Source organism: Manis pentadactyla, chromosome 6 (genome assembly GCF_030020395.1).
Source record: "Manis pentadactyla isolate mManPen7 chromosome 6, mManPen7.hap1, whole genome shotgun sequence".
Classification (NCBI taxonomy): domain Eukaryota; kingdom Metazoa; phylum Chordata; class Mammalia; order Pholidota; family Manidae; genus Manis; species Manis pentadactyla.
The window spans coordinates 145,893,227-145,914,006 of record NC_080024.1 but is presented as its reverse complement, the minus strand read 5'-3'; the positions used below and the strand labels follow the sequence as shown (position 1 = coordinate 145,914,006).

At 33.1% G+C, this 20,780-nt stretch overlaps 1 protein-coding gene across 9 annotated transcripts in view; it reads right to left on the bottom strand.

Moving 5' to 3' along the window:
* The window catches only part of RELCH (RAB11 binding and LisH domain, coiled-coil and HEAT repeat containing), a 128,623-nt gene that overhangs the window by 36,716 nt on the left and 71,127 nt on the right, over positions 1-20,780 (bottom strand). For 7 of the 9 annotated variants that reach the window (XR_005022936.2, XM_036876694.2, XM_036876698.2 and 4 more), the window contains 10 exons: positions 19,955-20,026; positions 15,614-15,754; positions 15,015-15,179; positions 12,761-12,908; positions 9,186-9,342; positions 8,458-8,581; positions 6,613-6,661; positions 4,370-4,449; positions 1,234-1,340; positions 488-587 (listed from right to left, as the gene is read on the bottom strand). Coding sequence is in view for 8 of the 9 variants with exons in the window: in XM_036876694.2 (XP_036732589.2) it covers positions 488-587; positions 1,234-1,340; positions 4,370-4,449; positions 6,613-6,661; positions 8,458-8,581; positions 9,186-9,342; positions 12,761-12,908; positions 15,015-15,179; positions 15,614-15,754; positions 19,955-20,026 (1,143 nt within the window). In the remaining variant the exon portion in view is untranslated. The remainder of the gene's footprint in view (positions 1-487; positions 588-1,233; positions 1,341-4,369; positions 4,450-6,612; positions 6,662-8,457; positions 8,582-9,185; positions 9,343-12,760; positions 12,909-15,014; positions 15,180-15,613; positions 15,755-19,954; positions 20,027-20,780) is intronic. The other 2 variants (XM_036876696.2, XM_036876701.2) reach the window with 2 other exon arrangements.

The following is a 20,780-nucleotide window of genomic DNA, read 5'->3' as shown; positions in this document are numbered from 1 at the left end:
TACAGGGATGTTATTCGAGATATTGTATGTGAGAGAATAATGAGGTAGAGACATCAATAAAATAATTTCCATAACTGCAATAATTGATATTTTTAATGCTACTCATGAAATCAACTATATTTTACAACTTTTAAGTGCTCCTATAATGTTTTTTCTTTTTTTTTTAGTAGCCACTTACTTTAATAACTTATGTACAGTCAGATTTACATAGGATGGAAATTAAAGTAAAATTTAAAAGAAAATTTGAAAAATGGAACTGGTAGTAAGAATACCATCCAAGGAACCAATAAGGCTAGAAAACTCTTTAAATATGTCAAAGCTAAATTTCTGCCCCATCACACAGTACACAACTAGGTACTATTCAATGCTATAAAATACATCTCAACATAACACAGTATGCAAAGCCTTTTTAAAAAAATAAAATCCCTTCTCCCTCTTCTAAAAAAAAAATTATAATCTGAAACAACAGAAGCATATTTTTATATACCTCAAACATCCTAGCAGCAGTACATCTCACAAGTGCTGAAGTATGAACAACACCATACCATAAAACAGTTAACAACAGCTCATGGTATGCTGGATTTGCACTGAAAGAAAAAAAAAATCAATATTAAAAGTGAGAGCCAGAGTGTCTTACTGGTGTACTGAAAAATATTACACTTTTAGAAATATTAATGATAAATATTGGCAAAACATATGGAAATTACTTTGTACGATTTGATGTTACATGTAAGATTCTTTAAAAAAGGAAGTCATCTTACAAAGCAACAAATGCAGCATGTTCAGGAACTATGCTTTTAGCTTAATCAACGCACAAGCCTGTTTTCAGAAAGGCTGAGAAAAAACTGCTTCAGCAGCTAGATGAAGTGATGGTGAGCAGGAGTAGGCTAACCGGGTGGAATGGAAAAAGGTGCCCAATGAGCTGGCTTTCATTTGGGGCTCATTTTTCAGTTTGGGGCAATTAAATTTTCTTCACATCTATACTTGATTTTATTTCTCCCATTGCTTCAAAGAAAACATGCCTGTGCCCTTTCCCCACTCTTTTATTACAAATGTACTGATTATAAAATATTAAGAATGTACAAATAACCAAAACCCCCAAAAAATCTTACGTCTCAAAACCAAGAGATTTGGTGTATATGCCAATCTTTATAGACTGAAAATATGGATTCTATGAATCCAATTTAAAAATGTTATAATGACTTTTAAAAAACGATAAGCTATTATTTTTACCCTAGTTCCACAAAAGAAGCCTTCAGGCTGTCAAGAGGAGCATGAGATAATGACAGCAGGGTCATTACATCTTCTAAGAATCCAACTAACAGTTTTCGATCTTCTTCCTATAGAGGAAAAGACTGATTATCAGTTTTCAAGCAATCAAGTAGACTAAAACCATAATAATCTATTTATAACTAGAAAATTTTACGAAATGAGAAAATATCCTTATTTGGAAACACTTTAATTAAAGATATTTATTAAGCATATGTATGATTCACAATGATCTAAGGACAAAGACAATCTTGATTCACAGATTTAGAACTGTGCTGTCCAATAGGGTAGCCACTCACTACATGTAGCTATTTATATTTAAATTTAAAATTCAGTGAAATAAAATTGAGTTCCTTAATCACATTAGCTATAATTCAAGAGCTTAACAGCCATATGTGGCTAGTGGCTACCTTATTAGACAGTTCAGATACAGATTATTTCCATCACTGCAGTTAAGTTTTATTAGGTAGCCCTGGTTTAGAACTTAAAAAGGTATATTCTGTTATTAAAATTTAATTTACCAATTTTAGTTTCCATTAATTTTGGCTCTGAACAATTAAATACAAACTACTAAAACAGTTACACTCCTAATAGAAAATCGATAACCAAGAATATCTTAGTGGTGAGAAGTTGTATGCTTACTGAAATACAGACATTATGCACACAAATAGTTACACCCTTAATTTAAAAATAATTCATATTTTTCAAACTTTAACAAGCCATTATTATTTTCACAGTCAGAAAACATTTCTTTTTTCTCACATAGCACTGTATTAAAAAATGTTTGAAAAACTGTCTGCTAAATTAGGGAAGGAAAAAAATAACTTTGTATGTTAAACTAACCTGAATCTCTAAGGGAAGAGAATCTGACTCTATCAGGAAACAAATATATACTATGTCAGAATCAAGTTTTTTTGTCAACAGTGATAATTAGGTCAATAATAAATACTTTCTGGATATTAATCAATAGATCCATGAGGAAGACTGGATTACCATCTAGAACTTTTTTCAACATAGGTTAATTTAGAATGAAGTAGAGATAAAGGATTAACAAAAGGAAATAACAGTTTTAGAACATGACTGTCTACTTAGTGAAAAGCTAAGGCACTGTAAAACCAGCATGAGAATTATACTGGATTAGAGAGATTCATTCATTTTTAGTTGCCTACTATGGAAAGCGTAAGAGTATACAGAAATTTGGAAAACAAACTATAAATCTGAAAAAACTTTAGTTTGTGAAATAAGAGCTATGAAATACACTTCTAAATGAGCATGGATTCTTTCTATTTGAAAACTTATAATCCTATTTCTCATTTTTAAACTATCAAGACAAGTAATACTATTTATGCATTCGACCCAAAATAGTTTTGTTTTTATTTACCAAAGCAGCGATTTTATCCTAACAGAAAATTTTGTTTAATAAGAAAAATGTGAGCTGGTGAGAGCTTCCTAAAACAAATAACACTGGCAATCTATGCAAGTTACCTCAATTCACATTTTGTAACAAGCTGAAAAGTTCTTATCTCTTTAGATACATGAATTTCACACAGTGACTCAAGACATGTTCTTTTTCATTTGTTCACAAATTTATACTGAGAGTCTACTGTGAGGAAAACCTTGTATTTTGTACCTTATTATGCCTTAAAATACTACTTATAGCCAAAATCAACATACTAAGCAAAATTTCAGAGGTTAAAAAGAGAAAAATATTGACATCATACTAATTATTATGTAGGAGCAGCTTCTAAAATTAAAGATAAGGGTATGCCCACTGTTATGCCTGGCAACGTGCCAGGACTTCATCTCCATGAATTTAAGAACAATAGAGACAATACATTAAGCTTAAATGACTTAAAATATCCTACATACATAGGGGTTCTGTGTATATTCATATTATGAGGTAGTCTTCAAAACTAGTATGGGAAAGAAAAATTTAAAAGAATACTGTGCTACTTTAGCAGAATTGGAACTTCTGTTGTAAGGTATCATGTGATACTGAAAAACTGTATTTTAATACTGTAAGATGGCTCAAATCTCTTGGAAGAAGAGCATAATAAATATGAGTTTCTGTACTTAGAATTCAAAAGGCAAAAGACAAATTAGGTAATAATGGGGGAAAATTCAGGAGAAAAGGTCTTCCTTTGTAATTTTCACATTCTAATTTCTAAAAATGCTGAATCCATATTTTCACCTTAATGGTGGGACTGCCTCACACTTAATAATGACTGATATGCCTTAATTCACATCACGAGTCATTTACTTAAAAGAATGTTAAGTAGAGTGTGGCAGAATATTACATTGGTGACCACCAATGATCACACCTCCTGGTTCACACCCTTGTTTAGTCCCTACTCTTGAATCTAGGCTGGGCCTGTGACTTGCTTTAACCAACAGAATGCAATACTAGTGATGTGAAAATTCCAGGCCTAAGCTTTCGCCTAGCAGATTCTGCTTTTGCACTCTTGGGAGCCCTGAGCCACCATGTAGTAAGTCTGGCCTGGCTGCTCCAGAGACCTCATGGAGAGAAAGAGGTCTTAACGCTATACGGAAACTGAAGTTCAGTCATCTTAGCTGAGCCACCTGCTGACCAAACAGCTGAATGCAGCAACATGAGTGACCACTAGCTAGACCAGCAGAATAAACACCTAGCTGAGCAAAGCCTATGAGCAAATAAGTGTTATAAAACCATTATGTTTAGGGATAATTTATTATGCAGTGACAATTAAGAAAATAAGGTACGATTAAATGTACTTTATGAAAATAATGATACAGTATTTTATAGTTTGCTTTACCTAATACCGATTCTTTGGTTTGTTTATGAAAAATTCACTGTGCACCACCAAAGAAACTCTGCTGTAAGTACAGTCTAATACTTAGCAGCACTTAATATATAAATTTATTTGTTGTAACAGGGATTGTACTCGAGATTTATTATTCAAATATAATTTAAAACAAATATAAAATAGTTATTGAATAAAATGAATAAATAAAACTTGTTTTCCTTTATGGGTAACATTTTCACTTACACACACATGATATTCAGTATCTTTTTAAATAGGAAGTGCTTTTACATTATCCAGTAAAAGGACTTTTTCCTTACCTGAATGTAACACGTAAGGACTCCTGTTGCATAAATGGGGACAGTAGCTTTAGTGAGGACCCCATTTCCTGCTGAGGAATCTAAAATCATTCAAGTAATTAAAAAAAATCTCAGTATGTTTTAAATGTAAAGCAAAAAGTCTCAGTGCAAATTATATTCAAAATTACAACTGGCTACAAAGCTTAAAATAAATATTATCATTACTTTGGAAAATAATTTTGATTAAAACAATATCCACTGGTTGTAAAATTAAAACTTTTTACAGAATACTTTTTACAGGCCATTTGCATAAGCAGTTTTAATAGGAAAGAACTTTTAATAACCAAAGTGAGATGATATATTCTTATTTCCAAAATTAGAAATCAGAGTTTTCTTTGTGTCTTCAAAGTGCCCATATAAGCAAGCCTTCATACATTTTTATGCTTTCAATTAGTATTTACTAAAATGTAAAGGCACTCAGCTAAAAGATCCATCTAGATACATATTATTTAATCTGCTTCCAGATGTGAGATGCTACCTAGTTTCCAGTACTAGCCTAGTTTCAGAGCCCCTCCTGTATCCTCTATCGGATTTTCAGCCAGACATGAACCTGATTATTTTTGTGGAGTAGGAAGGAGTCAGGCTAATAAAGCCGGAGGAGAAGGGAAAGCATCCAACCACAGGTAAGTGCCCTGGAACCACTGTAAAATGAGAAATTTTCTTATGTAGCACCTGTTGATCCTTTCAAAAGAAAGATTCCAGAGATGATATTACAGTCATTATTTACGGCACCAACAGCCCTTATGTACTGATCTTTAGACACTGTTTTAAGTGCTTTACATTTGCTTTTATGTACTCAAAATATTTTTGTTTTCATGTGGTTTTAAATTCTTTTCAGAAAATAGAACACTAAAGAAATTGAGTTGAAAAGATACATTTAACAAATTGCCCTGAAAAAATTTTAGCAAAAAAAGGTGCAATTTCTTATTGCTAAGTTGGTATTTGAGGTTTGTGTACTCTCTTGGTAAGAATAATTTTTTCATTGGGGGAGTACTGACGTTGGCTGAGTGTGACTATGGCAGTTGAGAGGTAAATTTTGAGGTTAGAAACTTAAGTTGAATTCACAGACTGCATATACAGGGGTTAATAATCACTTCCTATGTGAACAGCTAAACATTCATAGCTAACTAAGAATTCTAAAATCTGTCAGTTTCTAAAATATGTAAATATTCTTTACTAATTTATCATAAGAATAATTAACTGAACAGATAATAGCAACAAAAAAAAAAATCAGCCAAGTTTTCAAACTTAAAAGCATTCATTTATCATTCTTTAAATGCCTGTGAGCCAATAGTGTTTTTTTTTCATGTCTATTACTTAATTTTATTATTTATTTATTTGTTTATGGTTTAGTTAATTATTTGTTTGTTTTTAATTTTGATATCATTAATGTACAATTACTTGAACAACATTATGGTTACTAGACTCCCCCTATTATCAAGTCCCCACCACATACCCCATTACAGTCACTGTCCATCAGTGTAGTAAGATGCTATAGAACTCCAATAGTGGAGTTTTATAGATGACTCAAATTAAGTCACTAAGATAGGATTTGAGATAAGAATTATCTATATAGTCAAAATCAATCAGGCTATTAAAAAAAAAGCAGGGCATCTATATATGCTTATTTTCTGCCATTTGACACAATTTCTTCCTAGAAACTAGAAAAAATGCAGGGACATAAAATCCACATGTAAACAAGTTCTTAGGCCAATAGTGTGGTAACTAGACCTTTGAAGACAGATGAGAAAAAACTATCAACAGAGGCAGCTTTCAAAAATCTCATGTTCCACTTTAAAAACATATATGCACATTTTGTACTCTATTCCATTATGTTTGTTTTAATTTTTAGAACTTTTAAATAACTAACTTTGAATTGAAGTCTATTTTGTAATTTTCAGTATCTTGAACATACCACTTCAAATGTCCTAAGGTAAAACTACTCACATTGATGAGCTCAGCCTCAGGTCAATCTGATTACAATGGTAGATATTTACAATCAAATTGACAGAAATTAATCTCACTACCACCTGATGGGAGGGATATCAGATGTGACAGTTATAAAACTAAGAACTCCACAGTATAAATTTTCTTTTATAATTCTACTTGCTAGTTCAAGCAAACAATTTGCATATAGAAAATATAGTATCTTTCCTGTGTAAAGAGATTTAATTGTTTCTAAAATTGGTAACAAAAAAACTTACCAATGTTTTCTTCAGACAGTCTTAAAATCTCCTGGAACTGAGGTTTTACCTAAGCAGCCCAAAGAAAAGATCCAAAAAGTCTCAGGTTCAATGGACCAACTGGGGGTTCAATAAAAAAACGTTTACTATTGCTACTACTACTATCACTATTTCTTTATTTTGCTTTATAGACCATTGATTCAAGTGGTTAAAAATACAGTAAATTTTCAGAAGCTTAGGATTAAAAAGAGAGTCAAGTTACTGAAAACAACAGCTTTAGAGGCAAAATACTTTAAAAATCAGGTCAGCAAGTGTTTTCTGAAGGGTCTTTAGTTTCTTTCATTAAAGTAAAATATTTTCTATGATTTTTAATCTCTTGGAATTACTACCTCCTACAGCTTAAAAAAAATTTTCTGTATTTAAAAAAGATAAGAAAATTCTACTCATTTAGAGTATTCAATTAGTAATGTATTCTCATATGATATCCATCTACATAGGTTAGTCTTTTAATTTCCTTAAAATTTAAATTTAAACATCAAATATGGAATTTAACTTTAATAGTTAAGTTAGAGCAAATACTTGTTTCATTTTTTTATTAGTAACATTATTTCAGATTTCAGGCTACTGAAGCTAACCACTTACTGTTAAGTGCTAAAGTGGACTCCTACTTACTTTTGTAAAAAACAGTAACTACTTTTTTTGGAAATGTCTAACAATTTTTGCCAATATTAATAACAGTAAAAGCTAATTATGTTTAATAATTAGATGTTACTGAAAAATGTAAAGTGATCTTTTAGCTTTTACAGTAACATCAAGGTCTGGTGCTGCCCTCCTATTGGCAGGTCTGGCATCTTAATTTACATATTCATCTGCAACTGAAGTGAAGACCACTGTTAAAAAGACTAATGTACAAATCATACTAAAGAACTAAAAGACACTGAATCAGTTTCTTTCACATATGAAAAGACTAAGCTCAGATAAATTATTCATTATAGGTCACAAACATAACAGGGACATAATCCATCTTCCTAATTTTGTCCAGTCCACTATACCAAACTATTTTGCTTTAAATGTTTCAATAACTACAGATTTAATAGTAAAGAGTTGTACAAAATTCTTACCTTTTAAATGTCTCTATTAACATTTGATTATATCAACTACATCTTTTTGTGTTTTTATACAGTCTCTAAAGAACTGGCTTAATATGTTTCAAAGACAAATGGAGTAACAGGATCAAGGAAGAAACTGAGATAGGACATTCCAATTTTCAAATCCAAAACTACCAAATAAGCTGTGGGCAGGGATATGTGACAAATGATACTTCTGATAGTGACTAAACATGCAGCATTTATCTCAAGTGTCCATGTTTTTCTAAGAGCTGGTATTCTTGAAGCACCTCTTGTATATATAAGCTACTTTGGTTCCACAGTTGCCTGTGGTTTTGACCAAAGTGTGCTGAGCCACTTCCTATTCTGTGGTCAATGGTAAAGTGCCAGAATCAAGAATAACAGTTGAGTTATTTTTTATATTTTTATATTTTTGTATATTTTTTATATTTTATATATTTTATATTTTATATATATTTTATATTTTTATATTTTTAATAACAGTTAGTATCTTTGAGATAGCCGTAGTGAGTAGACCTTACATACAAATGTATACAAACTAAGTTTAGGCTAAATCATCAATGAAGATAAGAATTTTGACCAACTAGAATTTTCTTTTACTATCATAGTTTTCTGAGATATTAAAAGATAATTAGAGTAAAGGAAGGGATCATGGCTTTATTTACTGTTGTAGCATCAATTAACACATTACATTTCTATGTCTCTTGCATATAAGAAAACATGGAATACAAGTTTTTACCTTAGTGTTTGTAAAAATTTTGCCAAATGTCCGGCAAAGGCGCCAGAAAAATCTGGAGAATTCATGGACACAGGCAGTTGAAGTAACATTAATTTTGCCAACTATTTCTATAAGTTGTGGCAACCTGAATATGAAAGGAAAGAAAAATAGGCAGGGGATACATATAAATTACTGTTTCCTTGCCAATTTCTCAAACAATGCAAAGCTAACAACCTCTTTTGTTTTGCTTTTCATAGTCAGTTAAATTGGAAAGCAAAGGAGTTGTTTGGGACCCTCTGAAGAGGTCTGAAGTTTACATTTGAAAATAAATTTTAACTGCATGCTATAAAATATATGGAATCTTAGTGGCAGAGTTCTGGGCATGGAATTAATGAGACTCAAATCAATGGATTTGATGCTCTACACAGAGCTTGGTTAAAATGGCATCCATTTTGGCCTCCAAAAATGGTAAGTCTGGATGTGGTTTAAAATCCATCACCACTATTAGACAACAAGGCTACAGATAAGTCCTTTTGACATAAAACTGCTACACCATCTTCATAGATAACTACATATCCAGTGCTGTACATCTCCTCTCCTAAAATAGTTTACTGTAGATGATGGCAAGTTATGTTTTGCTCGATTTTTTATATTCTGTTATATTTGTTCCTCACTGCCAAGGCTAAATACAGTTAAATTCCATTCAACTGACTGAGGTATACCAAATGAATATGGAGGTGGTAACTTACAATTGATTGACAACCCATAGTAAACTCTCCCAGCCTGTTGTACCCTCGTGTTCCAGCTGGTAATCATAAAGTTGGAGTAGTACTGCCAATTGCTCACGACTTCCAATAATTGTAGACACATCTTGAAGAGGAGACATAGGCCGAGGGAACCTAGTTACTATAAATAAAAGAAGCAAAATAAATCATGTGGAAAATGGCAGTTTGGCAAGTTAGCTATTTTGTCAAAAGGTAAGTTAAGATCTTGCCTCTTGATATTTAATTAGCTTATCATAAACCTTAAACATAAAACTGAGATATGTTAATCAAATAATTTTTAGAAAAAAATGAACAAATTTAACAAATCTCAAAAATTGAGAAGATTTTATGAGAGTAAATAGTTTCAAGAAATACTGTAATGAAACTGGTTGCTGATGAAGAGTAAAATTTCATTTAGGTTAAATTAAAATTAGTCCAAAGTTAAGATATTAGCTAAAATATGGATTTGCATTTGGTTTTAAAAAACTAGAAAATACCTGTAACTCCACCAGACTGTTTATGTCAATGAAATAGTAAATACGGTAAAATGTTTCCTTCAGAGAATAAGAAACTAATAGGTTAACAGGGAAAAAATTATTTTGTACCAGGGAAGAATGATACAAATTATATTAAAGCTTTAGATGAACAGCTTTCTTAAGTATTTAATTTGCAATATTAAATTCTTTATTTAAAAAAAATTCCATAGTTCGATAAATATTTAGTTAACACAGAGTGTTAAAACCAGCGACTAGTAAGATATAAGGCAAAATATACTATAAATATTACAACCAAGGTCCAATTTATACACTTTAGAAGCTTTGTGGGGAAACTGAAAAACTTACTTTTAAAATTATAGAAATAAAACATGAATATGTGCTGGTATATATATTAAAGTTCAAACATATCAGTGAAATTTATGATCCTCTAGATCATAATTAGATCCCAGGTTATGAAGGAAACACTTCTTGGATGGCTGTTAAGTGAATAAATCCATGCCAGCAGCTCACTAACTGTTGCAAAGAAATTCCTGCTTACAAGCTAACAGCTAAAAAAGACAAAAAAGGATGCAGGACTTTTCCCAAACATATTAATGGCTTAGTGATTAGTATTAAAATTAATAAAATATGAAAAAACACTTCATTTTTTAAATGCTCAAAGATAAAATTAAGATGTTATTGTTTCTGTATGCTTCCCAAGGCTTTTAATGATATCATAGGGGCAGATGAAGCTTATCCCTTGCTAGGTGAACTCTATTTGCTATCATAATATACAAACAAATAAATGAATTTGGGTAACACAGAATCCCTCACTGATATTTCTATTTGTATACTCAGGAATCAAATAGATTTGGATGGTGAGGGGATACCAGAATGTCATTTTAATAGGTTGGCCAGACCTCAACATTTTATTGTCAACAAAATAATACAATTATACAGCAAAATAAGAGCTGTTATGGCTGTGATGTTAATTTATTTCCCTCTCACTAGAATGTAAGCTCTCTGATGGCAGAGATTTTTGTCTATTTATTCATGATTGTATCCCACGTGTTTAAAATAGCGCCCAATATAAATATTAGCTAACACTGAAATAAATTGGTAATAAAAACACTTGTTTCTATTATTACAGAGAAAACAAATAAATCTTCAATTATAATGAATTATATCCAAAAACATATAGATGTATGTACAGATACACATATAGAAGTGATACACAGATAGACCCTAAGGATATATTTCCTCATTTATAATAAATGTGATTATAACCCAGATGTGGGGATAATATCACCAACATTTACAGCTACTGTTAAATGTCAGAGAGTTAAATTAAGTCAGTAAGAACTGAAAATAAAAGATTATTTTTTGTATGATGAAGCCATAATCACAAGAAAAGGCCATATAAACAACAGGAAGAATATGTTCAGGATGGTAAAACAGTTGCTTTGAAAGTTTTCTATCTAATCTCCAGCATGTGCTTGGCAACAGGTGACATTTAATTATTATTTGTTAAATAAATGAATGAATGAATGATAGCAAATGCTATGGGTTGAACTGTGTCCCCCACTAAAAAATTCATGCTCAAGTCCTAACCCACAGAACCTCGGAATGTGACCATTTTTGGAAATAGGGTTGTGGCAGCTGTAATTAGGTAAGATGAGGTCATACTGGAGTATGGTGGGCCTCTAACCAGTACAACAGTTCTTATAAAACAGGAAATTTGGGCACAGTGATACATACATACAGGGAGAATGGACTATGAAGATGAAGGCAGAGATTGGGCTAGTGCATCTACAAGCCAAAGCACACCAAAGACGGCCAGCCCCCAGCAGCAGCTAGGAGAGGGCCTGTAGCAGATCCCCTCACAGCCCTCAGGGGGAACCAACCCTGATCTCAGACTTCTAGCTTCTAGAACTGTAAGCAATACTTTCTGTTATTAAAGCACTCCATGTGTGGTACTTTGTCACAACAGCCCTAGCAAACCAGTATAGCAAGACAGAGAAAGAGAAGGAATTATAAAGGCAGGAAGGTCCCTGGGCAGATTAAGTATCTTAGTGAGTGAAAGGGCAGAACCTGAAATGGCCAGCTTGCCTGCTAAAGAACTTACCTTGAAAGTCTGAATTTTCATTCTCCTCAATAATATTAAAATATTATGCTAACTCTACCCCACCCATTCTCATTTTTCCAAGTAAGCTGACATTCACCATTTTTATGCTGTGCTTCATGTATCCTAGGACACATACTTCATAACCCAAAAGATTATATAGGTAGCCCAGTTCACTGTATATGAAAACTACAATTCTAAAAACATTTAGGGTCTATTGATGTTCTCAATGTTTTAATTCTTTTATCAGAAGCCAGTAAGAGACTTGGATAATTTCACATATTTGAAAAAGCTGCAAAGGTACTTCCTAACAGGAATAGCTTGTCTATAGCCATTTATCTAGGGGCTTAGGTAGAGTGGGGTTACTAAGTACCATGGATCAAAGATCACTTACTGGCTAGCTGGACAGTGAGACAAGAAAATACTTTCACTATCAATTTCACCTATTTCTAAAAATAAGTCATATTTCTACTGTGGAAAAAAAAGAAAATTCTTCTCTTATACTCCTATCAAGGATATAACAGGAAAGAGTAACTACATTTACTTTCCCCTACTGAAAATAAGGTGAACAGGTGGGGAAGAAAAAGTAGAGAGAGTGGAAATGACAAGCTTCATAAACTAGAGTAACTATTAAATGAATCTTTTCATTGATTCAGCTCTGTTAATGAAAGAAAACACTTACTTCAGCCACTAAAAAGATAGATTTTAAAAAGACTACATATTAAGAATGGAAAGACAGTAAAATATTACAAAATAATACCATGAGGCTTAATCATAGGAGATGAAGCCACGTAGTTTACCTTAGATACATACAATCTACAACCATGATACTTCACACACATAACACATTAGTAATTATGCTGTCGTATAAAGTGATCTTTAGAATTTTAATGAAAAACAATTCTTTGGGAAGCTAAGCTGCTAATACTCTACATTTTCCTTTCATAATTTCAGGTCAGTACCTTCTATCTGTGGCACTTCACCGTGAAGCTTGGCTTTGCTGGAGAAAGGTGCATTCTGTAGCACTAACGCAAAGAGAGATGGGATCAAGGACTGCAGAGCAGAAAGATACATGTGGAGCTTATGTTCATCCAGCCCGTGCTCTCCTTCCTGAAACAAAAGGAGATGGAAGCTACTTCAGTCTTCTGAGATGATGTATTTGTGCTACTCTTCCTTTCTGTGGCAAATGTTAAAACATTTAAGTTCTTGTATGTTAGGCTCACAGCGTAACACCTAAGGAACAGATGTCCCAGAATCTCAGCTCCATTTCTCTCTGTGAAGGTGTGAAGGAGCACTAAGGCACCGCAAAAGCAGTAGAAGCTTTTAAATGGAAAACTTTAGGGTGAACCACGTCCCCTCCATTTGTATGAACTTACAGGCCTTTTTCTCTTAAAAGGGTCTTATCTTTTGAAATTTCATGTCAGGATAAAGAGAATGAAAGGTGAGCCACAGGAATCATTTCATATGCTCAACTGTGAAGCCAGGAGCAGTGCTTGGTACTTTCCTCTCCTACTTCCCTTCCTTTTATAGGTTTGGTGGCACCTGTACTTGCTGGCAAGCACTCTAAAATAATTCTTCAACACACAGGTAAAAAGTAGGAGAAGACATTTCAAATGGAAAGAAAAGAAATGGAAAACAAAGAAAAAAAGAGTAAAAGGATCAGTGTGGTACATAGAAACCAAATATTAGAGTGAAATAAATAGAATTATTAAAGTGTTTACTACCATTTAAATCCACTTGAGATGTCATTACTGTATTATAAAATAACAGCTGTGTCAGAAATACCAGATATACCAGTTACTTACTTTCAATTTCTAAATTAGTTAATTTCTTCATGGGAGAGTTACATCTATGCTGAATACTGGAGATGTGTTTAGTAGCAATATATAATTAGCATGTTATGAAATGGAGTAAGAAAAACCAGGTATAGATAATTCTGAAGAGGAATGCAAATATTTAAAAACACACTTTAATAACTGCCTAGGTTTCATAAAAAGGAGTACTTCAGTCTAGCTGTCTATTTAGCTTTTTTAATACCTATTCCGAAATTTACAGAAGAAAAGTCCAATTTTTAAATTAAATAAATACATGTGTATTTGTGTGTGTGTGTGTGTGTGTGTGTGTGTGTGCGCGCGCGCCATCTACAGAGTAGCAAAAATGTTTTATAGAAGAGCCTTATAGATCAGATTCTGGTTCTGTCACTCGGACCATGAACAAATTAAGCACTCGGTTTCCACACACACACAAAAAAAACACAGAAGTGTTATAAGCATGAAATAATAAATTTTATATATAAAGAATCTACCTTCATGGAACATAATAGGCTTTAAAGAAATGGCAGTTTTTCCAGCAACAGACTCCCAGACTTTTAGAAGGGACTAGCTGTTACCGAAGAGGAGGGGTGTGGGAGAGTGGGTGGAGAAGGGGACTGAGGGGCATTATGACTGGTACGCATGGGGTGTGTGCGGGGGTCACGGGGAAGACAGGTAGCACAGTGAAGATGAGTAGTGACTCTGTGGCATCTTACTACGCTGATGGACAGTGACTTCAATAGGGTGGGGAGGACTTGATAATATGGGTGAATGTAGTAACCACAATGTGTTTCATGTAAAACCTTCATAAGAGTGTATATCAGTGATACCTTAATAATAAAAAAAAAGAAATGCTAGTTTTTCTTCTAGACTTTAAAAGGGATTTTTAGTACAAAAATGTGATCAAGAAATTTCTATCACTTCTTCAACTTTTTTTCAATTCTTTTACTTGGGAAAAAAATGAGAAGTTCATTTTAAAAAGTGAGGAAATGAACTACTACAGTGAAACAGACACAGTTAAAGCATTTTGACATTGTGTACATAAGAAAGCTTTAGAGACTCATATTTTAGTTATCTCTGCATACTATGAACAGCTGATACTTTACCTAAAATATTTTAAATCTTCAAAAGAGGCAAGAAAGAGCTAGATATCAGTATAATGTACGAGTTAGTGCCACTAAGGTGCTATTTCAGCTAACAAACCCAGATGCCCTTTTTCCTGTAGCTTCAACAAAGCAAAGCTTCAGCAAATGTCTCTTGGCTCTAGTCTAACAGAATCTTTAACTGGTAATCTATTAGAATGTTCACCTAAGTGGTCCTTTCTGTCTTTGCTCCCCAACATTCTTTCAGAAAGCCTTAGAACATACCTTTTAATTTCCATAAACTAAATAAATGAAGCATTTACCCTGAGAAGTTTTTCAATCTTGTTCAGCAGCGTAGGTATAAGATGAGACTGTAAATTTCCTAGTTCTGTAGTCCAGGCAGCGTAAGCTGGTAAAAATACTTGATGTGTTGCACTTACTACTCTTTCTGAGGGATCACCCAAGGCCAACAGCAACAATTCAAAACCCTGCCAAAAGGGAACAGGCAAAAACATACATTTTAAAAAGAATGAACTTAAAAAAAATTCAATGAAATGTACATTATAGTACGTTTAGAAAACAATTTAAGCAAGAAAGCCAGCCAGTCATAATCCTGCCCTTCCCATTTTATTTAAAGAAAATGACATGTATTCATTGGTAGGGAAACCAAATTAAAAGGGTGGTAAACATGGAAGGCTTGATGCCAATTTTCTGCCACAAAGCTGTGGCAGACACTATAAATAAATCATAGCATTCTCTCTAAATTGGAGAACTGAAACCAGGTAGCCAATTCCAACTAGTCGAAGTTGACATACTTGCCATCCCTACTATAGATTACAGGGTACCTGAATAAGAGATTTGCAATATTACATTATTTGGAATCTTGTACTGAAGTAAACAGGGTTCACTATGAAATGCTTACCTGTTGATATTTGTCAGGATCATCAATGTACCCCATAATGATACCTAGGCTTTTGATCACAGCTTCTCTTACCAAATCTGCCTTATCTTCCATTAACATCTGTTGCAACATTGAAAGAACCAAGGAACTGCGGATTTCCTTCTGAAAATAAATAAAATGCTTTTACTATTTACTTGCACAAGCAGAAGAGTATAGAAAATAACGACATCCACATATTCAAAATCCAGATTAAATATTCACTGACTTGTTTATTTCAAGCCTTCATTTTTCAAAGACATGAAATATTACGGATACAGAAAGTATCACTCTCCTCCATCCTCTCCTCTTCTTTCACTATCCCTCTCGAAAGATAGTAGTATCTCCTCTGACTTCAGTATTAATCATCTCCCAGCATGTTTTTATAACTACTGTATGTGCCAATCCCTCAAAGCCTGACAGCACAGAATGGCAGGCACTTTTGGCAAATCAACAGTTAATACTCTACTCTAAATGGACAATTGACTCTTCTATGACTACCACCTGTACATTCAGATTTAGAATAATAGAAAGGATCATTCTGCTAATCAGAACATTTGCCTAGGATCAGTAGAGTGGAAACATAAAATCCTTATGTTCCTATTTTTTGAAGAACTGACAAAAATCCAAGCATGATAAAAAAAGAGTAGACTTTAAAAGTACTTTAAAAAGAATTGCATTGCTGTTTTCAGATGCTGTTTTATACAGTGGCAACCACTTCTGTTTTAATTCCACACAATTTTTTCTATAGAGAATGTTTTAGCTGAATTAATGACCGAGGTTAGAATAAAGAGTTATTACTATACAAATTCTTGCCCTTCTTTCCTTTCTTTGTACTATTATTGCAATTTTATCGACTTACAAAATTTTTTAAATCTAAACTTATTGAGGGCCTTTTTACCTATAACAGTTAAAGTAAAATAAAGACAGATGATGTGACAGTTTTCATAAATTTACAGTGTGATTTGGTATGCAGAGAAGGGTCTGACAGACATTTTTAAATGACCTGGCTTTTGTTTTTAATTTTTAGAAACAAAAAATTTGTTATTTTAGCAGATTTTGGTCACATATAGTTAATGAATATGGATTTTGGTAGAGCCCTGTTTATTCATTAGGCTAAATTTTATCCACAAAAATGTCATAAAGTATCCTAAAAGGGCTTCTTGGTTGGCATGACCATGGACAACAGGACAGAGGTAAGTAACTTCAGCTGGGTACTACTCACATTGTTCTGGGCTAAGGTTAACTGTGGCAGTTAGTTTCAACATGCCACAGGGAACCTACAGAACAGTCATGAAGTATTCCATTTAAGCCACGACCACACTAAGATTTTACTGTTATCAGTTACACCAGGGGTACAAGGCAAGTGGAGATCCAAGGAGGAAACACTAAGTCTACTGTTTAATGCTGCTTTGCATTCCAGTATTAGGAGCAGTGCCTAACAGCTTACTTATGCTTTGTTGAGCGTGGGATGTTCATCTTTGTCTTCTAACAATAAATAATAGGATGTTCAGACTCACTCATAAATGCCAATTTATATAATTCATCACAAGAAGATACAAGTTTTCTGCTACAGACACAAAAACATTTAAAAAAATTTCATTATGTCCAGTTCCTGATGAAGGTATGGGACAATAATAATTCCAGTGCACTGCTGATAGGAGTATAAATCTGTGCTATCTTGGTTGGGGGCAATTTAACACTAAAATAAAAAATGTAAATGCTAAAAGGTGCAGAGCTATTAAAAGTATGAGAAATGTAAAAAATGTACAGATACACATCAGAGCCAGTCAATAGTGTTTACTGTCAGGGATAGAGAACATTGTACACAGTATGGTTAATTTTCGCTAAGAAAATTTTGAAGGATATAAAGATGCAGGCTTGTATAGACATATATTTTTATTTTCTGTAAGTATTAAAAACTATTAACAGGAGATATCTTTGGAGAGAATGATTAGGGACCAGGGAAGGGAAGTCTTTCATTTTCATTTTATTCTTTTCTGTACTATATGAAAATTTATTTTTAACAAAATAAGAAAAGTATATTGTCACTGAGAATGAGGCTGTTGACTTTTTTCTTTGTACTTTTTCTGTGTAAGAAAACAAAGTTTACTTGTAAAAAAGATAATCATTTGACTATTGGTTTCTCACTTCACAAAAGAATATGAAGTTAACAGTAAATGCAATACAAACAGCTCATGTATTGTTTAATTCCACTTTTTGTATCCTTTTTAAAGAAAATCTTACAAAAAAGGCCCTTAAGGCAGGGGTCAGCAAACTTTCTATAAAGGGCCAGATGGGATACACTCTTGGCTTTGGAGTGGTTTACAAGGACTCTGCTGCATCTACTTAAATCTGCTATTGTAGTATGAAAACAGACACAGACAATACATAAACAAGTATGTGTAGTTGTGTTACAATAAAACTTAATTTACAAAAATAGGCTGTGGACTAGATTTGGTCTCCAGTCTGTAGTTTGTCAAGCTCTGGTTTAAATTATAGCTTACAGTTTATTAAACTATATTATTATAATTTAAAATATAAATTTAGAAAAACTGTGATGTCACTTCATCCCTCTAACTCCTGCTAAGCCATGGTGCTATGGGAAGATACTAACAGGTTACAACAGTTAAATGGTTCTCAGTCTTTTTGGTGGCAGGATTCCTTTAGTCATTTAGAAATTAATGAACATCAAAAAAAAGCTTTTGTTTGGATGGGTATCTACTGACATTTACCATAATAGAAGTTAAAGCAAATATTTAAAATAACAGTAAACTAATTAAAGGTTAACATGAGGGTGACGGGTACATGTGTACACACGTCAAAATTCATCAAGCTGCACACCAAGATTAGTGCATTTAATGTACCTCAATTAAAAAAAAGTTAACACGAATGACATTTTAATTAAAGAAACTTTATAAAATGAAAAAATTAGAACAGTGTTGTTTTACATTTTGTTGCCAATCTCTTTAATGTCTGACTTAGAAGACAGATAGATTCTTTTGTCTGCTCCACATCTGATTGTTGTGATATGTTGTTTTGGTTGAAGTATTTAAGAAAATCTGGCCTTACATAGACATGTAATTGAAAAAAAGGAAGGAGTATTTTAATAGCCTTTTTAGATAAGGATATTCTGCTTTGATTCTACATTAAAACTGGACAAGTAATAGTTTCTCAAAGGTTAATTGCAATGTTGGAATCTGAAACTGTAATATGGTTCATTGCTAAGAAACTTTAAACACTGATACATTAAATTCCATTGGTCTATCTTAGACTTTGGCTCTATTTTTTATGCATGCATGATTTTGAGTATTATGCATTGGTTATTTGGGAAACACCGGACCACAGAGTTATGCAGAAGTTATTCAATACTGACACACTTTATTATCATCTCAAAAAAATTACATTTGTTAATATCACCACTGACTGCATATGCAAAGTGTTTACATACTTAGAAAGCTATCAAACTCATGGTGACAGACACAAGTTTTCCAAAGTTCTTGTTCTCACTTAAAAGTTCCAATTTCATCATTGGCAATAAATGTTGTCTACTTGTCTTCCTTGAAGTGACCAGCTCATTTCATTCATTTTCATGAAAATGTCTGCCAAATACCCAAGTCTGAATAACCATAGTTTGTTAGTGATCTGTCAAGTAAAATCTGTACCCCATGAAAAAAGTGGCTAGTTCAGCTCAACTCAAACTTTTGGAAGTGCTTTTCCTGAAATAGGCATCATACTTCGGTAGGTAGCAGAAGGGCTTGATAAAAGTATTTTCAATTTTATCATATACAGTATTAGAAAGACTCATACTCGGGTAAAAATTTAGTAGAATTAGTAATTTTACAGGTTTATCAAGCTTATTTTTAAGTGAACTGGGGAGCATGTCAGTGCAGAATACAATTAGCATCAGTATATTTGGACATCACTGCCTCGGTCACCCAGCTTTGTTGCCCACTACAGCCTTTGCACAAGTGGTATACATGGCAACACAGAGAAAAAGACAAAAAATGTTCTAATAATACTTCTTACCCTCACGGACACTTCTGAAAGGATCTCAAAGAAACCCCCATGGTCCTCAGACCATGTTTTGAGAATTGCAGATAGAGTTTAATATATTTATACTCATGCAAAATCAATGGTTAATGTACCTGTCTGCAATGCCATATTATATCAATGTGAGCCTTTTGTTTTTGGCTCATCGTTTTCCTTTATTAGGACAGCATGCCCTAGGAGAATTTAGATTAAAATATGTAAGACACTTGAAGAAAGATCTGTCTGTTAGTAAAAAGGAAAACAAATTTTTAAGAAAAAAATGACAATTCTTACAGGAAGGTAAGGTGCCAGTGCTCCACAGGATTCTGCCACAAGCAGTCGTCTTTCTGGGTATTTGTGATTAATCTAGAGTAAAAAGTAAATAAATCAAGCACTAAAAACAACCCTCCCTTCCTGCAACAGAGAATTATTTTTCACCATAAATTCTGTTAAGAACGCAATAAAGGTTCTTTCTTTTCCACTTCTAGGAATCCCTGTGTGGCTATAGGTGGATCAAGAATAAGGGAATCAGGGAGAGCCTAAAAAATGAGGTCACAGGGGTTATCTGTTAAAGAAAAAAGGATAAAGGAAAGATGAAAATTTGGCAAGGTGTCTAGAGATTGTGGGCTTTCCTAAGACTAGGCTTTCCTTAGGGTGTCAGGAGCAACTTTCTACTTCCCTAGCAACATTGCTTTTATTTTTTAAAATTACTTTTTAATTTGGAAAACCCAGATTCTGGATATTATAGATATGGTCTGTAGTATGTGCCAGGAATGATTCATCAGTCCTCCTTTTTACCTAAGGATTAGGCAGTAAGTTCATCAGTGATTTAGCCAGAGCCCTTGACCAGTGATATGATTTTGTTTTTAAAATAAGTAGACTTCAGTCCATTTCTGTTCACATATGCAGGTTGATTGGGTTTTGTTACTGTGATGACTACACTGAATTATAACAAAAAATAACAAAAAAAATGACACATACTGGGTTTTGTTCCCATATGTCTTCTTCATAGAATATAAATCTTTCTTTGATGGAAAAGAAGTATATCTGTTCTCATATTCCCATATGAAAAGGTGGCATAATTCATTAATATATTGGATGCCTAAAATTAAGAAAAGAA